The 20122-nt window shown below is 43.3% G+C and overlaps 1 protein-coding gene across 6 annotated transcripts in view; it reads left to right on the top strand.

The window, feature by feature from the left end:
* The first annotated feature begins 6711 nt into the window (after window positions 1-6711).
* BMAL2 (basic helix-loop-helix ARNT like 2) overlaps window positions 6712-20122 on the top strand; it is a 117171-nt gene continuing 103760 nt past the window's right edge. For 4 of the 6 annotated variants that reach the window (XR_012017571.1, XM_072798570.1, XM_072798568.1 and 1 more), the window contains exon 1: window positions 6713-6818. Coding sequence is in view for 4 of the 6 variants with exons in the window: in XM_072798570.1 (XP_072654671.1) it covers window positions 6788-6818 (31 nt within the window). In the remaining 2 variants the exon portion in view is untranslated. Of the gene's footprint in view, window positions 6845-20122 lie in introns of all 6 variants that reach the window. The other 2 variants (XM_072798571.1, XM_072798569.1) reach the window with 2 other exon arrangements.

Raw genomic sequence — 20122 nt, 5'->3', positions numbered from 1 at the left:
TTTCTGTGATGAGGTGTTTTGGTTTTCTTTTAAAGTTTTGAGACAAGTGTTACCCAAAACTTAATGAAGACTTATCTATAAATATGTTCAACCTTCACACTTAAATATCACATCAAGAACAAAATTAATATTTGAAGTTTCAGTCGTATTATGTTTAAACAACCAAAATAGTTACACAGGTTTGTATAAAACTACCCCACTCGGGGGATCCCTGGGTGGCTCAGCCGTTTAGTGCCTGCCTTTGGCCCAGGGTGCGATCCTGGAGTCCCAGGATCGAGTCCCGCGATGGGCTCCCGGCATGGAGCCTGCTTCTCCCTCCTCCTGTGTCTCTGCCTCTCTCTCTCTATGTCTATCATAAATAAATAAATATTAAAAAAAAAAAACTACCCCACTAGGCTAAAAATCAATTTGCAAGCAGAATTAAAATTGAAAATGCCTCAAGGGGGATCCCTGGGTGGCGCAGCGGTTTAGCGCCTGCCTTTGGCCCAGGGCGCGATCCTGGAGACCCGGGATCGAATCCCACGTCGGGCTCCTGGTGCATGGAGCCTGCTTCTCCCTCTGCCTATGTCTCTGCCTCTCTCTCTCTCTGTGACTATCATAAATAAATAAAAATTAAAAAAAAAAAAAAAAGAAAATGCCTCAAGGGCAGCCCGGGTGGTTCAGTGGCTCAGTGGTTTAGTGCCGCCTTCAGCCCAGGGCCTGATCCTGGGGACCGGGGATCGAGTCCCACGTTGGGCTTCCTGCATGGAGCCTGCTTCTCCCTCTGCCTGTGACTCTGCCATTCTCTCTCTCTCTCTGTCTCTCATGAATAAATAAATAAAATCTTTAAAAAAAAAGAAAGAAAGAAAAGAAAATGCCTTGATATTAAGTTTAAAATGCCTCAGAATTGGGATCCCTGGGTGGCGCAGCGGTTTGGCGCCTGCCTTTGGCCCAGGGCGCGATCCTGGAGACCCGGGATCGAATCCCACATCGGGCCCCCGGTGCATGGAGCCTGCTTCTCCCTCTGCCTGTGTCTCTGCCTCTCTCTCTCTCTCTCTCTCTCTCTCTGTGACTATCATGAATAAATAAATAAAAATCTTTAAAAAAAAATAAATAAAATAAAATGCCTCAGAATAGCACAGGAATTAGTGATATAAGCAAGTGCCATTACATCCTGTCCTGCGGAAGGCACTTATAAGCAGTCATGCTACTTTTTCCACTGATCTCAGAGGGAGCCAGTCAGAATCTGCTCATCCGAATTACACTCTTAACTGTTTCTGACTTACATCATTTCAATAATGCCATTAAGACAAAACAAAAAAATAGTAAAAAAATAATTTAAAAAAGACGAAACAGTAAAAGCACTGAATGTGAAAATTTGGACATTGGAGCAAACTTGGAGACTAAGTGCATCTTCTTTCAAGAGCATCTTCTAAAAAAAGCGTCTTCTGATAAAAAACTTATATTTGTATACAAGATGCTTTCACTTACATTATTCATTTTGGTTTTTGTTACAATTCTGAAATAAATATGATTACCATCATTTTACATATGATGAACATGAGGCTGAGTGTGACTTAACCAAACACTGGTAATAAATTTCTCTTGAACCAGAGTCCCCCACACCATACAGCCTGCTTCATTGACAAGTTACCTCATATGCTTCTAGACCCCAGAAAAGTACATGGGGAACTAGTGACAGGTTTGTCACTTTGGATACTTTTGACTGCAAGTATTAGAAGATGCAAGTCAAGATGACTTCAACAATAAGGAAAATTATTATCTCACATAACACGACACAAGATAGGGAGCTTCCAGGGTAGTCAATTGAGCATCTCAAAAAACAACATCAAGAACACAGATCCTTTCCATTTTACTACTATGTTGTTCTCATAGTATTAGCTTTGTCCCTGGTCTTGTTTTTCAGAGGAACTAAATGGCTAGAGACACTAGGCATCAAATCTTTCTACAACATGTAAGTCCTTAGAAACTACTTCTTGGGCACCCTCTTTTTTAAGATCAAGTAAAATCTTTTCCAGAAGCATTCTAAGCAAAGTAACCTTCACATTTTATTGGCCATGATTATGTCATATATCCATTCCTACAACAGTACCTGACCTGGGACTGACTTAAAACTAATCAGGATTCACATCCCTGGTACTAGGGTGAGGCTTACCTAAAGCGTGTGGTTACCTGATACCAGAACCAATTGGACTTTTCACATTCAAGCTCCAAGATAATCAAAAGAGTGCTACATATTTTTATAGCAATGGATCTTACTTTAAACCACCACACCTGGATTTTCTTGCTGGTTCTCCCATAGCTACATTAACATCTTTCCCGGCCCCCCAAAACAGGAGTACAAAGTACCACTGTGCTAGCCCATGGCTCAGCCACTGCAATCCCACTTTTCTTGTCCTTTGGAGAACCAAAAGTATTAGTGGGTCTCTGGACCTCATACAAACAGAATAGCTGTATGGCCCAATGACCAGGGTTTGGTCTCTTCGGGGCTGGCTTTTGCCATCCCTCCCAGCTCCTAATCATTTCTCCATTGGTATCACTGCTGTGATACCAGTAATAGAAAATCTCATTGATTTATTTCCCCAAGATCCAGCTAGGAGTGGGGTGGCCGAATTATATATTGGCTCAACTGCTTTGTCTAACTTGAGCAGATGGGCTTTGACTAATAGAAATCAGAACATTCCTCAGGTGAGGTTGTGCTAAATACCACAATATTATCTCTGAATTACTTTATTATTCATATGAAGATGTTCCTTATCAAACTCTTAGACATAGGATGATTTTGGGGGGTAAAGATTTATTTATTTTGAAAGAATGGGGGGAGCTGGTAGGGGCAGAGGGAGAAGGAGAATCTCAAGCAGACTCCCTGCTGAGTGCAGACTCCCCCCTCCCCCCCTTGCCGGCCTCCCTCCAACACAGGGCTCGATCTCACAACCCTGAGATCATGACCTGAGCTAAAATCAAGAGTCTGGACCCTTAACTGACTGAGCCACCCAGGCGCCCCATCATAGCATGACTTTTAAGTCTCTTCCAAAAGGAGAAACCCATAACAGGAATGGGTTGTCCTCTTAGGTAAGATAATCATGAACAGAACTTGAAGAACACTCCTGTCCAATTGCATACAACATGAGGAGGACTGAAGAGGACCTTGGATACCATACTTGTTCTAAGAGTGTCCAAAACCTGCAAAAGCTGGGGTGCCAGGGTGGCTCAGGATTGAGCCCCACACTGGGCTCCCTGCTCAGCGGGGAGTCAGCTTCTCTCTCTGCCTCTGCTTCTCCCCTCTGTGTGCTTGTGCTCTCTCTCAAGCTCTCACTGTCTCTGAAATAAATAAAATCTTTTTAAAAAAATGTAGGGGATACATGAAATTCAAAAAAAACTGCAAAAGTAAAAATTAGTTCAGCTTTTGACACAATACACAAAATAATCTCTAAGGGAAAAAGAACACTAAGCAGTAACTCCATATCTAAAGAGATGTCTGCACAACCATTCCCTCAGGCTTGACCTATGTTCCTTTTTGTATTTTTCTTGGAATTTTAGTTTATTGCTACTTTTGGTCTCTAGTTAGTAGAAATACACAATTTACCACCACCACCCCCAGCAATGGGGGCTTATTAGGAAACTTGATTTTTGACAAGTTGAAGCAGTATTTCCTAAGGTACTTAAAATGTCTTGAAATCAAGAAGGGTGCTGATTTGAAATAAGGATTTAGAACTACAAAATCAGGATCTCTAGGAGTGGGTCTGAAATTCTGTACGTTATCATGCACATCCAACTTTGGGAACCACTGAAAAAGACAGGTTGGACTTTTCCAGACCTCATCAATCACTGTGAGAACACGTATATGAGGTGACAGGTGCACAGCAGGTGAAGTACAAGTAAGTCCACACTCACGGCAGCGCCTGGCACATTGTGGGCACTCTATAAATATGCGTGAACAAATGAATGAAATAGCGGCATTTTGTGGGCAGCTCTACTTTCCATACAGCTGATCTCAAAATCTCATTTTTAATAAAAACATAAATCAACTCTAAGAGCATTGAAAAAGAATGTAGCTTTACTAAAGTTATTTTCCACGGAAATAATGTAAGAGGGTTTGCATTACACAGTGAAGTTCCCTTAATATCCTTTTATTTTTTTAAGATTTTATTTATTTATTCATGATAGAGGCAGAGGGAGAAGCAGGCTCCATGCAGGAAGCCTGACACACAGGACTCGATCTTGGGTCTCCAGGATCACACCCTGGGCTGAAGGCACTGCTAAGCCACTGAGCCACCCAGGCTGCCCCCCCCTTAATACCCTTTTAAAAGATCTTTCTCAAATTTCCACTCTCTGTGGCTGCACCACCTCCCTCCTCTCTCTCATGAGTACATCCTCCCGCACTTACCTTCTCTGCTCCTCCTCCCCTTCATAGGCCAACCTCAAGCTGATCTTCCCCATACCAGACGCCTACTGTAGGCCTGTCTATTCCTCTAAACACAGTTGGCCTCCCTGTTTCTCCCGACTGCACTCCCACTTATGAGCCTGCTTAGCAGAAACATGAATCTTCCCCAGTATTGACCCTTCATAGAATGTTGGGGGTGGGAGTGAAGGGACAGTGGCCAGGAAAAAAAAGGTAGTTTTATTATTTTTTAAAGATTTATTTATTCACGAGAGACATACAGAGAAAGGCAGAGGGAGAAGCAGGCTCCCTGTGGGAAGCCAGATGTGGGACTTGATTCTGAGAATCCAGGGCCACGCCCTGAGCCAAAGGCAGACGCTCAACCACTGAGCCACTCAGGTGCCCCAAAGGTAATTTTAAAAATAAAAAATTTAGTTATTTTCTCCAGTCACTCAGGAGCTCGTTAATGGGTAATTATTTTTATATTTACGCATCATTGGAAATGGTATCTACAATGTAACTGTACTCTGAAGCAGGTGGATTTTTTTCCTCTTTCTTTCTTTCTTTCTTTCTTTCTTTCTTTCTTTCTTTCTTTCTTTCTTTCTTTCTTTCTTTCTTTCTTTTTTCTTTCTTTCTTTTTTTTTTTTTTGCCCTGGACCAACGAAAATATCTAAGTTGTCTTAAGGAACCCTCAATCCAAATTACATTGTTACAATCCCAGCAGGAGGTTGGCAAGCACAGGAATTTATAATTTTGAGGTAGTGGTTGCTAATTCCACCAATACTGTTCCTCCCTGAGTACTTGTCAGTAATGCAAAATTAACAAACTAAGGTCACCCTGGGATTAGCCATGATTCCTGAAAAGCCACGCTGTCCCTGGGCTTTTGGTGAGAAAAGGGCATTGACCAGAAGGAAACATACCATGTGTTCTGCAAGTTATGTTTCAAATCACTTCTGTTACATTTTGCCCAAGGAGAAAATACTAGAAAATCTCTGCTTGGAAATGAGATTACCTTCCTATCCATCTCTGTTTTATCCTATGAGGCATAATATAACTACTTAAAAAAAAAAAAAAAAAAAAAAGCTCTGGAAGGGAAAGCCCTAGAGGACAAATAAAAAGTAGCAAGCAGGATTTAAACTTCAACATTAAAGGGAATGCATGTCAAGCTATGAGACTGACTTGCCCCCAGAGAACCCTATGGCCTGTTCTCCTTGAGCATTCCTTCCTCCTATCATATTTAGGTTCTGGATTTCTTTTCTTTGGCTTTCAGGCTTGGGTGGAAGTGAATCATCATTTCTAAGAAATGAGGACTGCAGTGATTCACCGGTAAGCTTACTGGATGGACACCAGGCTATGAACTCCCAAGGAGATCTGACTTTTACAGTCTGGCTTCTCCCATCTACTGAGTGATCCTGGCCCCGGGGCTCATGTCTGAGCCTCTGTACATACATAGTCTGTTCGGTACATTTTAGCCAGGGCCCTGCTTTACCATGAAGGTGACATTGCGCACGCACCCAGGTCCTAGACTACCTCCCCACGTGCTGACCCCTCCCCTCCTCGGTGTGCATTCCTGAGGGCGGCACAGTTCTTCGCACCTCCCGGTCCCCCGCTTAGGAGGGCCGCAGCCGTCTACTTCTGCCAGGTCTGGCCTAAGGAGCCCTCGGAACACGCGTGCAGCTAGTCAAGACGCTCTAATGGAGAGTCACTAGGAAAGTTAATAGATGTGGCCTGGCTGATGCAAAGCTTCAGTGTTTTCTCTGCCGCTCCTTTACTCCACCCCCTTCCTCTACTGGGCAAAGCGTAACCGAGGGGGGCGGGGTCTGGGGACCAGGGGGCAGGGAGGGAGCAGTCCGCTGCGCCCCGGGAAGAGCGCTGTCCGGGGACCCCCGGAGGCCCTTGCTCAGCCGTTGCAGGAGCCAAAAGCAGTTTTGTCGGTGACCCTCGTCTCGGTCCCTTCGCACCCTCGTCCCCGCAGCGAAGCCTTCCCTCGCCCTCGCGGTGCAGGGCAGTCCTCCAGCGCCCCCACCTGGCAGGGACCCCCGTCCATCCCTCACCTGCCCCCCGCCCCAGGGGGCACAGCTGCAGCCCTCGGAGCACGCACACCGCGACTCTCACGGGGATCCCGGGACCCTGGCCTCAGGCGCGGGCTCCCCAAAGGCTGCAAGCGCAGCTCGGGGCCCCGCGGCGCTCGGCCTGCAGGCGCGGGGCTCGGGGGCGGCGCCGCCGTGACTCCGCCCCGCGCCGGGCCCCCGAGGCCGCCCGCTCTGCGGTCCCGGGTCGGTGGGGGCGGCCGCGTCCCGCGGCGGGGCCGGCGCAGGGCGGGCCCCGAGCTCTCCCTGCCGCCAGCCCCAGCCCCAGCCCCAGCCCCAGCCCCGGGGCTGCGGCGCCGGCCGGGCGGCTCCTGCGATGGCGGCGGCGGAGGAGGCTGCGGCGCCAGGTGAGGCTGCGAGGCGGCGGCTCCAGGTGCGCGCGGCGCGGGGGGCGCAGCCCCGAGCCCCGAGCCCCGAGCCCCGCTCCCGCCCGCACCCGGGGAGCCCCGCGCGTGCCCCGGGAGGCCGGGGGGTGCCCGGGCTCGCCGCCCGCGTTCGCGTCGCCCGCAGCCTCCTTTCTCGGCCGCGGCTGCATCTCTGCGCGAAGGGGAGGCGGCGAGGGACCAGCGCCGGGCGAGCCCCCCCGGCGGCCCCCCGGGACCCCGCTCGGCGTCTGCGGGAGCCGCTGCGCGGGCTTCTGCGATGCCCTCCTCGGGGGGCGCTCGGGCCCCCGAGCCCGCGTCCTGCGCCCCCCGCCCCCCGCCCCGGGCGCCGCGGAGCCGCCGAGACCCCGGGAGCCCTGCGGGGAGCCCGCGGCGGAGGGGCTGGCGGCCCCGCGGGGTCCCGGGCCCCGAGCCCCGAGCTGGAAGCGCTGCCGCGTCCCGCGCCCCCTCCACGGCGGGCTGCTCGCCTGCGAGGCCTCCCCGGGCCGGCCGGTTAGGGACGCCTGGAACCTACTTGTTAAAGGGGAGGCAGGAACAGAAACCCACAAGCAACTGGAGGAAAACTGGCAGAGGGGATTCCAGGGAAGCAATGGACCAAACCCGCGCTTGCCTCGTATCACGTGGTGATGAGTTTTGACTCTTCTCTGAAGCACAGCAGGGGGAAGAGGTGCTTTTGAAACTCTAATAAGGGACCCCCGGGTGGCGCAGCGGTTTAGGGCCACCTTCAGCCCAGGGCGTGACCCTGGAGACCCGGGATCGAGTCCCCCACGGGGCTCCCCGCATGGAGCCTGCTTCTCCCTCTGCCTGTGTCTCTGCCTCTCTTTCTCTCTCTCTCTCTCTCTCTCTCTGGGTCTCTCATAAATAAATTAGTTAAATTAAAAAAAAAAAAGAATGAAACTCTAATTACAGTTAAGGGAACTTGGGGTCGTGGGGAGATTTCCAACACTCTCATTTGAACTGTGCCCTTTTTTCTGGAAGATAGAAAGATGTGAGCGAGCGCTGTTCTAGCAAAGAGAAGGCCGTATGTATGGGTTAAGCTCAGACATGTCGCTGGGGTTATTTACTTATTTAGCCTTAGTTTCTTCATCTGTAAAATGGGGATAATTACAATATCTGGCTTATAGGATTGTGAGGACCAAATGAGATATAAAATGCACTTAGGTACGTATAAAATGCTTAGCCCAGGGCAGCCCCGGAGGCCCAGTGGTTTGGGGCCTCCTTCAGCCCAGGGGTGTGATCCTGGAGACCCGGATCGAGTCCCACTTCGGGCTCCCTGCATGGAGCTTGCTTCTTCCTCTGCCTGTGTCTCTGCCCACACACACCCACCCCCCCCCCCGTGTCTGTAATGAATAAATAAAAATTAAAAAAAATGCTTAGCCCAGTCCTTGAGGAATAGCAAGTGCCCCATAAACATTGGCTTAATACAATTATTAATTTGCAGCTCCCATTTGCTTTGTGAAGTTGGTGAGCCTTGTCTGATTAACTAAAATGTTATCACAAGTCAACACTGGCCAAATTGAAAGAATGTTTGGACTCTACCGAAAAAAGAGAAATACGAAAATGCACCTACCCATTCAGAGTGGCATTCACCCCATAAGCCTTATGGGCTTATAAGTTTTCAGAGAAATAGTTTATTGCTGTTTAGCTGAATACCAAGTGTACATTTGGAAATGATTAAAATTGATCTATCTTAGGTAAGAATAGCAAAATTTCCGTGGGGGCCGGGAGAGCCTGCATTTATTGAGGTCCTGTTACGTATCAAGCATTTCACAGGGGTACCTTCCTTAGTGTCCTAGCAGCCCCATGATGTAGGTGGTGTTATCTCCATGTTGCTGATGAGATGAGAAAACAGGTTGGGCCACAGTTCCACCGCCAGAGAGTGACAAAACTGAAAAAAATCTGTGGCTACTGGCCATGCTGCTTTCCTTTCTTTCCTGTCTCACTGGGTGGTGCTAATGAGCAATGCGTGTACTTTTCAGATACCCTCTTTAGATGAAAAGGGTGAAAAAAATAGGGTTATAAGTTCCCCTATCCCTGGAGGAAATAACATAACAAAACAGGGCTCTCTATCAGAATCCATGGCCATCTTTTCCTTAACACAAAATCCCTGAAGATTTCTTTTTCCCTAGGCAGTTTCCCTAGGCCCTGGTAACACAAATCTGTAAGTGGTGGTGGGGGAGAAAACCCCCGTGGTGCTTACACAGCTGAAAATAACTTTGGGGCTGGTTTTGGCAATGGTCACCAAAAATCAGCTGTGCCTAACGTAATTGCCTGCTCAATTTTTTGACAGGCTTATGGTAAACACCAAGAGTGAGCAAGCTGCCAAGTGACTGGGTGTCCTCCTGGTAAATGGTTCCAGAATCCTTGGAGTCAGGAAGAGGGCAGTCCTGCAGGAGCAGCGCACTTTCAAGACTGTCAGGGATGGCTTGAGTCTTGGCATTTGTGGGGCAGCTTTCTCCCCTTCCTTTTGCTTACCATGGCATGTTGTCACCTGCGAGCTAATCAGAGCACTCTTTCTGAGATGTCGCTCTGCAATTATAGTGGCTTGAGTTCATCTTTGTGACTCAGAAATAAAAGATCATGTGCCGGTCAACTTTGCATAAGCTACCACTCCTGGCCTGGATCCTTAGGGAAAGTTTCAGCCTGAGATGCATTACCCAACATAAACCAGGATGGACTAAAACTGCTTTCACAAGTTTGGGAAGGTGGGGAGGGGTTTGGGGAGGGAGAGGAAAAGAGAATGGGGAAGAGGGATGGAGTGAATAGAGAAAAAGGGAGAGAGTAAAGGAGCAAGATGGAAGGAAGGTGGAAAGTGAGGGACAGAGATGGGGAGATGAGGAAGGGACGGGGGAAGGAAAATGAGAGACGGCAAGGAGTTGGTAGGGGGAGAAGAGTGAATGGGGGAAGGGGAGAAGGGTAGGGACTGCCAGCCCAATGACGTTTGACTCCAGGAAAAAAGAAAAAGTAATCGAATGTTTAAAATATATAAGGAGGGGCACCTGGGTGATGCAGCTGGTTAAACATCTGACTTGATTTTGGGCTCATGTCATGATCTCGGGGGCCTGAGACTGAACCCCACATAGGCGAGTCTGTCTGAGATTTTCCCCTGCCTCCCCCCATTCCCCCATGTGCTCACACACTTGCGCTTTCTCTCTCAATATAAATAAATAAAATATACAGGGAAAGCCGAAACATATAATAAACACAGTCATTTCACTTTCCTTTTTTTCTTGTGGCAAGACTCCCTGATTCTTTTTTTTTTTTTTAATTTTTATTCATTTATGATAGTCACACACAGAGAGAGAGAGAGAGAGACAGGCAGAGACACAGGCAGAGGGAGAAGCAGGCTCCATGCACCGGGAGCCCGACGTGGGATTCGATCCCGGGTCTCCGGGATCGCGCCCTGGGCCAAAGGCAGGCGCCAAACCGCTGCGCCACCCAGGGATCCCTTTTTTTTTTTTTTTAATAGTTATTCATGAGAGAGAGAGAGAGAGGCAGAGACACAGGCAGAGGGAGAAGCAGGCTCCATGCAGGGAGCCCGATGTGGGACTCGATCCCAGGACTCCAGGATCATGCCCTGGGCCGAAGGCAGGCACCAAACCGCTGAGCCACCCAGTGATCCCCAGACTCCCTGATTCTAAAGCATGATCTCTTTCTGTGCTGTGAGCATCCTTTCGAAATCTCTCCCTTTACATAATATTCAGGAAATCATAAATAAGGTAATAACACCTCATTCTAGTAGCCCTGATTTCAGGTGTCCCATTTAGTTGAAAACCTCCAGTTTTCCACCGTGACAGCGGAGTTACGCAGGTGCCTGGGATCTGGGTGGTGAGTCAGCCTCAGTACCATCGCCAGCATTATCAGGGACTCAGTGACCAGGTGCCCTATAGGAGATGAATGTCCCTGAGACCTTTGTCTGCTCTGTGAGACAGTGATTTCCTGTCCTGGTTTCTGCAGGTCTGCTCCCTGGAATGCCCCCTCTCCACCAACCCCAAATACCAGCCCTCCTGTACCCCACCTGCCTCACCCAGTGCCTCCCTCCTTCTGGTGGCAGGAGGCTGTGAGAACTTAGAAGAACCTATAATTTGAACTCTTACTGGTGCTGGCACTACAGGTGGAAGATATTCCCTGCAGTAGCTTATAGTATTTCTGGATGTTTACTGATAATTTATGAAGCACTTGGCTGTGTACCCCCCCCCCATTTTCTTCTCTTATGTGAAATCACGTTTACTGGTCCCTCACATTTAAATTCTATCACTTTATAATACCTCACCCCCTCTATTTTTAAAATTTAAAATATTTCCAAGGGCGCCTGGGTGGCTCAGTTAGTTAAGCCTCCAACCCTTGATCTAGGCTCAGGTCATTATCACTGGGCATGAGCCTGCTTAAGATTCTCTCCTCCTCCTGCTGCCCCTTTCTCCTGCTAAACTTAAAAAAAAAAAATCTCTTAAAATGTTTAAATGAGTCCAGTTATATAATATTAAAACTCTTACTTGAAAATGCTTAAATGTTGTTTGACATGATAGGAAGTTTGTTATTTACCCAAGTACATTACTGGTACTTTGTTTCTCTAGTCTTTAATCTTATGGTTTAAGTCTTTATATAATATATTTACAGAGAGAGAAACAAAAGCTGGAAAAAGAGGAAATGTGGAGAGAATCACTCATTCTTCCATCAATATGGTTTACATTACAGGATATTTATTATTGAAGGTCAAGATTGTTGCCATAAAACAGTAGTTGCCAAAGCACTCAAAATGTTTTATTCATAGAGAAACTGCTTTACTTATAATATTTATTTTTTTGAGTAGATAAGAAATACACTTTACCATACGTTCCAAATGTATCACAGGGAAAGTGGAGAATCATCCACCAGCTTTCTCTTCCAAAATCCCTCCACTTTGCCTCCTTGTCTGTTATGTGAGGGAATCTACCTTTTCCCATATGTTTTAAACTTTGCTACCTCCAGGCATTGCTCAGGCTATGGGCTGCTCCTGCCTTCCCTCCAGGTAGGCGCGTAGAAGTTTCAGGTAGTCTGGAAGGCTGAGCTCAGGTGTCACTATGTTTTCAGCTTGCCTGTGGAGGAGGCGATCAGGTGTATAGGGAAATGGGCATGAGCTTCGGAACCAGGCCATTGGGAATGTGATTGCCAGTTTCATTATTTACTAGGTATGTGACCTTGGCCACATTAGTTCATTGCTCTGAGCCCCAATTTCCTTGTCTATAGTAAAGTAAAATCTGCCTAATTTGGAGGGTTGTGTGGGGATTAAATGACACTATTATAAAGTGTTAAGTGAAATCTGACATACATCAAATGATCATCCCCCTTTTTTCCATAAAATCTTCCCAGAACCTCTCCTCCCCAATGGAAATGCTTCTCCCCTTCTATTTTCACTTTGTTGCTTTTGTGTGTGCCTGTTCTAACACTCGGCCTACTTGCCGCAGGTTACTCAGGTAGATTTCTTAGTTCCATTCCTGGGTTGATTCTTACTCATCTTTACAATCTCCGACTCCTTATACCTGTTAAATGCCTAATAAAGATTTGTTGATTTTAAATGAATGATGATTGGTCTAAGGCGTGGACAGGGCTGGTTCATTCATAAACTATCCATTAAATACATACTACTGTACTAAGTGAACAAAGACAGAAATGGTAAACAAGAAAAAAGTTTCAAGAGCTTATAAGTACGTGAGAAGCCGTCAAAATATGCGTAAGACAAGACAGAACCTAGTTAAGATCTACAGTTTAACTGCTACGAGTGAGCCTCCTCACCCAAAGTTGGGAGAAATTATATCTAGGTCATGCAGCAGGGACTCCCTGACCCTCAGAGAAGGTGCCAACTTTAGTATCGATGGGTAGATAACTTGGGGAGGCAGTGAAGAAGAGGCTCTGAAGAAGAGGGTCTTTCAGGACAGAGCATAGGCATGGATATGGAAAGTCATCAGTGATGTGCTTGGAAGAACTGGTGGTAGTATCTTTTTTTTTTTTTTTTTTTTTTTGGCTTTGGCTTTGGATAGGAAAAATTGGAAAAGGAATTGCCCAGGGAAGTTGCATTGTTAGTGTGGTGGTGGGCTTCCCCTCCCACGCCTGTGGTGCAGCACAGCTGACCCAGAAAGCCCAGTTACACAGGCAGTGATCGGCTTGCTCTCTAAAAGGAAAGATACGTATGTCTTCCTTTTGGCCCCTGGTCAGCAAGAGAGCTTCTATGTCACCTTGAAAGACTAATTGTGGCATATTACAGGTCAGGAAAAAAAAAATGGCAGAGGTCTCAGTTCCTGTCAGGCGATTGGATATTAAGTCTTGGCCTTCACTCCAAATCCTTCTGGACCACTTTCTCTCATCATCTTTTCTTCCCAGAAAAAGGAGCTGCCTCTGTCTTTAAATCCATTTCACATTCATCTGAAAAGCATCATCAGAATTGTTTCATTTATTCCTATCACAGCCTGTTGGGAAGTAGGTATCTGGACTTGTAATGACCTTTCCTATGTTCTTCCACTGTCCCCATCGCTGACAACCCCTTGATGGGGACATGCGCTCCAGGCACATTCCCAGATGCTTCTTCCCAGGCTGCTCCATGGGACAAAGCTGAAAAATACCCTTAGCCTTGACTCCCAGCATAAATACTTAGTGCAGGTTTGTAAACCGAAAGGAATCAGGTACCCTGCACATCTGAACATGCTGCGAATGTGAAAAAGCACTTGTGGAAACACTCGTGTGTGATAACCTCAGAAGATGTTCTTATTTTGATTCAGATACAGTGCAGAGAATCTCAGGTTTAGAAGTTACTTAAAAGCAGAAGCTCTATACATATTAAAGTACCTCTTGACCTTTTTTTTCCTTAGGAGAGGAAAATATAGAAAGAATAGACCATTATTGAGCTGGGATAGTACCAAAGCCATATGTATTTTACAGAAATATAAATTTTATTTTAAGATTTTATTTATCCATGAGACAGGGGCAGAGACATAGGCAGAGGGAGAAGCAGGCTTCTTGCAGGGAGCCTGATATGGGACTTGTTCCCAGGACCCCAGGATCATGCCCTGAGCCAAAGGCAGGCACTCAACCACTGAGCCACCCAGGGGCCCCAGAAATTTAGAATTTAAAAGATATATCGATATACAGTAGATGGAATTGAAATTGAACACTTTATAAAGTAGATATTGATATTTAAATAAGTGATTGTGAAGATTACTACTTGTTTCGTCAAAGATCTATAGAAAATATGGAAATATTGAACAGAATTTCCAGCTCAGTGTGTATTTCTTACCAGCTCCCTGGTTGGAGGATTGGCGGTCCTCCCTGAGCTACGAGGTACCCCAGGTAGGCTGTGCTTGTACCAGCAGAGAGGCAATATTGGTTTTAGTAGGTCATCCCTTCTGTAAGAGTTACTCAGACAACCACACTGACCTAGAAAAAAAGAGACCAAACCCAATTTTCCATGCATCCTGGTGCTAGTGGCTTCTTAGGACAATTCTCCTTTTCTTTAGCTTTTGGCCTGAGTTCAACCAGCACTTTTGGCTTATCAGTTTGTTTCAACAATAATCGTAGCTACCTCTGGGGCATGTGTTTGGTTTTAAGCAAAGCACCCAGGACTTGGGTGGGGGGTTCACATTCACACTTCAAATTGTAGAAGGCATCGAGGACAAATTATTTATCAAGAGGTTTAAAAATAACTGTTTAGGGATGCCTGGGTGACTCAGCAGTTGAGTATCTGCCTTTGGCTCAGGGCGTGATCCTGGAGACCTGGGATCAAGTCCCACATGGGGCCTCCTGCATGAAGCCTGCTTCTCTCTCTGCCTGTGTCTCTGCCTCTCTCTCTCTGTGTCTCATGAATAAATAAACAAAATCTTCATATAAAAAAACTGTTTGTTACCTGTTTGTCTAAGAAGAGCCTGGAAGCAGCTTTAGATTCTGATCATCATTGTAGCTATGACATGTGAGGCCTAGATAGTAGTAAAGTCACAAATGTCATTTTGGGTTTTATCACTTTTAAAACTCATCTCATGTTTCAGTTTGTAGAACTTTTAACAGTTTGCCTGTTGCAGTGTCAATGCTTCCCTCTCTCCCCCACTTTTAAAGGGTCTTTCTTCGAGAACAGTCGCCATTTAGTGAAAAGATACACAAATATTTTTGTGAACCCTGACAAATATTTTTCTCAAAGATAAACTGAAAGTGTTTCATTTTGTTAATGATTTAGTTGTCAGGAAGCATTGTATCTTTTTTAAAAAAATTCTTAACATCCACATTTATTTGAGAAATGTTAAATAAAAAATCTTAAATGGAGTGGTTGACATAATATTATGCAAGTTTTAGTTGTACTACATAGCAAATCAATTGATAGTTATATACATTACAAAATGCACACCGTGATATGTGGTTTCTTCTCTCATACGAGGTTATTATAGTATTCTTGACTATATTCCCTATGGTGTACTTTTCATTCCCATGACTTACTTATTTTAAAACTGGAAGTTTGTACCTCTTAATTGCCTTTCCCATGGTCCCCCTTGCTCCTCCCCTCCGGCAACTACCAGTTTGTTCTCTGTATTTATGAGTCTGTTTTATTGTTGGTTTGTTTGTTCATTTGTTTTGTTTTTTAGATTCTCCATGTGAGTGAAATCATATGGTATTTGTCTTTCTCTAACTTATTTCACTTAGCATAATACTTTCTAGGTCCTTCCATGTTGTGAATAGCAAGATTTCATTCTTTTTTATGGTTGAATAAGAATTCTGTTGTGTATATACACCACACCTTTTTGTCATCTGCTGCTGGACACTTAGGTTTGTCTCCATATCTTGGCTATTATGAAAAATGCTGCAATACACATAGGCGTGCATGTATACTTTCAAATTATAGTTGACATTTGAACAACATGGGTTTGAACTGTGATGGTCCACTTAAATGCAGATTTTTTTAAAATAAATACAGTATGGTAACTGTCCATGTGTTTTCTCATTATTTTCTTAACATTTTACTTTCTCTAGCTGATTTTATTGTAAGAATACAGTATATAAGATCTATACAAAATATGTGTTAATCAACTATGTATATTATTGGTAAGGCTTCCAGTCAAGAGTAGGTTGTTAGTAGTTGTTATTGTGGAGTCAAAAATTATATGTGGATTTTTGACTGTGCAGGTGGTCAGGCCCCTAAGCACTGTGTTGTTCAAGGGCCAACCGTGGTGTTTTCGTTTTCTGGGTAAATACCCGGAAGTGGAATTAATGGATTGTATGATATTTTTATTTTTGAGGAACCTCCATCTTGTTTTCTGGAGTGACCTGCACCAACATTCCCACATTTACATTCCCACAAACAGTGCGCAAGTATTCCCTTTGCTCCACATCCTCACCAATACTAGTTATTTCTTGTCTTTGATACTAGCCATTCTGATTGGGTGTGAGGTGATATTTCATTATGTTTTCAGTTTGAACTTCCTTGATGGTTAGTGAATATCTTTTCATGTGTGTTGACCATCTGTATGTTTTCTTTGGAAAACTGTCTATTCAGGTCCTCGGCCCATTTAAAAAATCAGATTGTTTTGTTGCTGTTGAGTTGTCTAAGTTCTTTTTACATTTTGAGTAGGAGTATGAACCTTTCATTGAGTGTATCATTTGCACATATCTTCTTTTGTTCAGGAGGCTGTCTTTCATCTTATTGACTTTTTTTTTTCTGTGTAAAAGTTTTTTAGTTTGATATAGTCCTGATAGTTTGTTTTTGCTCTTATTTCCCTTCCATGGGGAGACAGATCCAGAAAAATGTTGCTAAGGCTGACATCCAAAAGTTTATTGCCTGTTTTCTTCTATGATTTTTATGGTTTCAGGTCTCACATTTAGGTGTTTAATTGATTTTTGAGTTTATTTTTTTGTTTGCTGTATGAAAGTGGTCCATTTTCATTCTTTTGCATGTAGCCGCCCAGTTTACTAACACTGTTTATTAAAAAGACTATTTTCTCCATTGTATATTCTTGCTTCCTTTGCCATAGATTAATTGGCCATATAAGCCTGGGCTTGTTTCTGTGTTCTCTATCCTGTTCCTTTGATCGATGTGTTTGTTTTTGTGCCAGTACTGTACTGTTTCGATTATTATAGCTTTGTAGTGTATCTTGAAATTTGGAAGTGCGTTACCTTCAGTTCTGATTTTCTTTCTAAAGATTCCTTTGGCTATTCAGGGTCTTTTGTGGTTCTATACAAATTTTAGCATTATTTGGTCTAGTTCTATGAAAAATGCTGTTGGTATTTTGATAGGGATTGCACTGACTCTGTAGATTGCTTTGGGTAGTATAGTCGTTTTAACATTAGTTTTTCCAATCCATGACCATGGTATATCTTTCTATTTATTTGTATCATTAGTTTCTTTCATCAATGTTTTATAAGTTTTCAGAGAATAGATCTTTCACGTCCTTGGCTAAATTTATTCCTAGGTATGTATATATGTATGTATGTACTTACTTACTTACTTACTTATTTATTTAATGCAATGGTTAATGCATTAATTTTTCTTTCTGCTAGGTTGTTATTAGAGTATGAAATGTACCAGATTTCTGTATATTAACTTTGTATTCTGCAACTTGACTGACTTTATTAGTTCCAGTAATGTTTTGGTGGAGCCTTTAGCATTTCCTATACGTAGGATCACGTCATCTGCAAATAATGACAATTTATTTCTTCCTTACTAATTTGAATGCTTTTTATTCCTTTTCTTTGATTGCTGTGGCTAGGACTTCCAGTACTGTATTGAATAAAAGTGGTAAAGAGTGGACATCCTTGTGGTGTTTCTGATCTTAGAGGAAAAGCTTTAAACTTTTCATCATTGAGTATGATATTAACTGTGGGTTTGCCATATGAGACCTTTATTATATTGAGGTATATTCCCTCTATAACCACTTTTTTAAAGAGTTTTTCTCATGAATTGTGTTGGATTTTGTCAAATTTTTTTCTGCATCTATTGAGATGATCATATCATTTTTATTATCATTATTGTGGTGTACCTTGTTGATTGATTCATAGACATTCAACCATCTTTGCATCCCTGGAATAAATCCCGCTTGATCATGGTGAATGATCCTTGTAATGTATTCTTATATTTGGTTCACTAATATTTTGTTGATAATTTTACATCTATGTTCATTAGAAATATTGGTCTATAATTTTCTTTTTTTATAGTGTCTTTTTCTAGTTTTGGTATCAAGGTACTGCTGGCTTTACAAAATAAATTTGGAAGCATAGTTTTTTAGAGTAGTTTGAGACAGATAGGTATTAACTTTTTTTTAAGGTTTTATTTATTTTAGAGCAATAGAGCATGAGCAGGGGGAGGGGCAGAGGGAGAAGGAAAGAATCTCAAGAAGACTCTGCACTGAGCATGTAGCCCAATGCAGGGCTTGGTCTTATGATCGTGAATGACCTGAGCTGAAACCAAGAGTTGGACGCTTAACCAGCTGAGCCACCCAAGTGCTACTCTCTCTTTTTTAAATGTTTGGTAGAATTTTCCTGTGAGGAAATTGGATTCTGGACTTTTGTTTCTTGGGTTGTTGGTTTTTTTTTTTTTAATTACTGATTCCATTTCATTACTAGTTAGTAATCCATCTGTTCATATTTTCTCTTTCTTCTTGATTCAGTTTTGTAAGAATGTATGTTTCTAGAAATTATTTCTTTTAGGCTGTCCAATTGGCATATAATTTTTCATAGTAGTCTCTTATAATTGTATTTCTGTGGGGTCAGTTATCTCTCCTCTTTCTTTTCTGCATTTATTTATTATTTCTTTAAAATATCTTTTATTTATTTATTCATGAGAGAGAGAAAGAGAGAGAGAGAGGCAGAGACACAGGCAGAGGGAGAAGAAGCAGGTTCCCTGCAAGGAGCTCGATATAGGACTAGATCCCAGATCCCAGGACCATACCCTGAGCCGAAGGCAGACGCTCAACCACTGAGCCACCCAGGCATCCCTTGCTTTTATTTATTTGAGCCCTCTTTTTTTTTTTTTTAACCCGATGAGTTGGGCTAATTGGTTACCAATTTTCAGAGAACCAACTCTTGGTTTTATTGATCTTTTTTTATTGATATTTTATTTTTTGTTTTTGGGGCTTATTTTGTCCCTATTTTGTATTTTCTGCTCTGATCTTTATTGTTTCCTTCCTTCTACTTTGGGCTTTGTTATTTTTTCTAGTTCCTGTAGGTGTAAGGTTAGATTGTTTGAGTTTTTTCCTGTTTCTTGAGGTAGGCCTTAGAACTTCGCTTTTAGAACTGCTTTTGCTGCTTCCCAAAGATTTTGAATCATCATATTTTCATTTTCATTTGTCTCTGTGTATTTTTTAATTTCCTATTTGATTTCTTCATTGACCTATTGGTTGTTTAGTAACATGTTTAGCCTTCACATGTGTGTATTTTTTATAGTTTTGTTTTCTTGTAATTGATTCTTAGTTTCATACCATTGTGGTCAGAAAAGGTGCTTGATATAATTTCAATTTTCTTAAATATATTATGACCTATTCTGTAGCCTAAAGTATGATCTGTCCTGGAGAATATTTCTTGTGTACTTGAAAAAAAAAGTGTTTTCTGCATTTTTTTGGATGGGATGTTCTGTATATGTCTGTTAAGCCCATCTGATCTAACGTGTTGTTCAAAGCCACTCTTTCCTTATTGTTTTTCTGTCTGGATGATTTCTCCATTGGTGTAAGTGGGGTAGTACAGTCCCCTACTATTATGTATTATTGTTTGTTTTTCCCTTTATGTCTGTTACTTTATATATTTAGTTGCTCCTATGTTGAATGTATATATATTTACAATTGTTCTATCCTCTTTATCATGTAATGTGTCTTTTGGTCTCTTGTTTAGTTTTTGTTTTTAAGCCTATTTTGTCTGATATAAGTATTGCTATCCTGGCCTCCCCCTCACTCCCTGTTTCCAGTTGCATGGAACATTTTTTTTCCATCCCTTCATTTTCTGTTTTTATGTGTCTTAGAGTCCCTTGTAGGCAGCATGTAGATAGGTCGTTTTTTCTCCCCAATCATTCACCCTGTGCTTGATTGGAGCATTTATTCCATTTACATTGAAAGTAATTATTGAGAGATTTGTACTTGTTGCTCTTTTGTTAATTGTTTCCTGATTGTTTTTGTAGTTCCTTTCTCTTCCTTTATTCTCTTGCTGTCTTCCCTTGTGACTTGATGACTTCAGCCTCTACTTCATTTATTTCTGCTCTAATCTTTATTTCCTTTCTTCTACTTGCCTTGGACTTTGTTTGTACTTCTTTCTTTCTGTCCCCTTTAGGTGTA

Source organism: Canis lupus, chromosome 25, assembly GCF_048164855.1.
Source record: "Canis lupus baileyi chromosome 25, mCanLup2.hap1, whole genome shotgun sequence".
NCBI classification, from domain to species: Eukaryota; Metazoa; Chordata; class Mammalia; order Carnivora; family Canidae; genus Canis; species Canis lupus.
The sequence above is the reverse complement of the archived record's forward strand: the minus strand, read 5'-3'. Positions and strand labels throughout refer to the sequence as shown.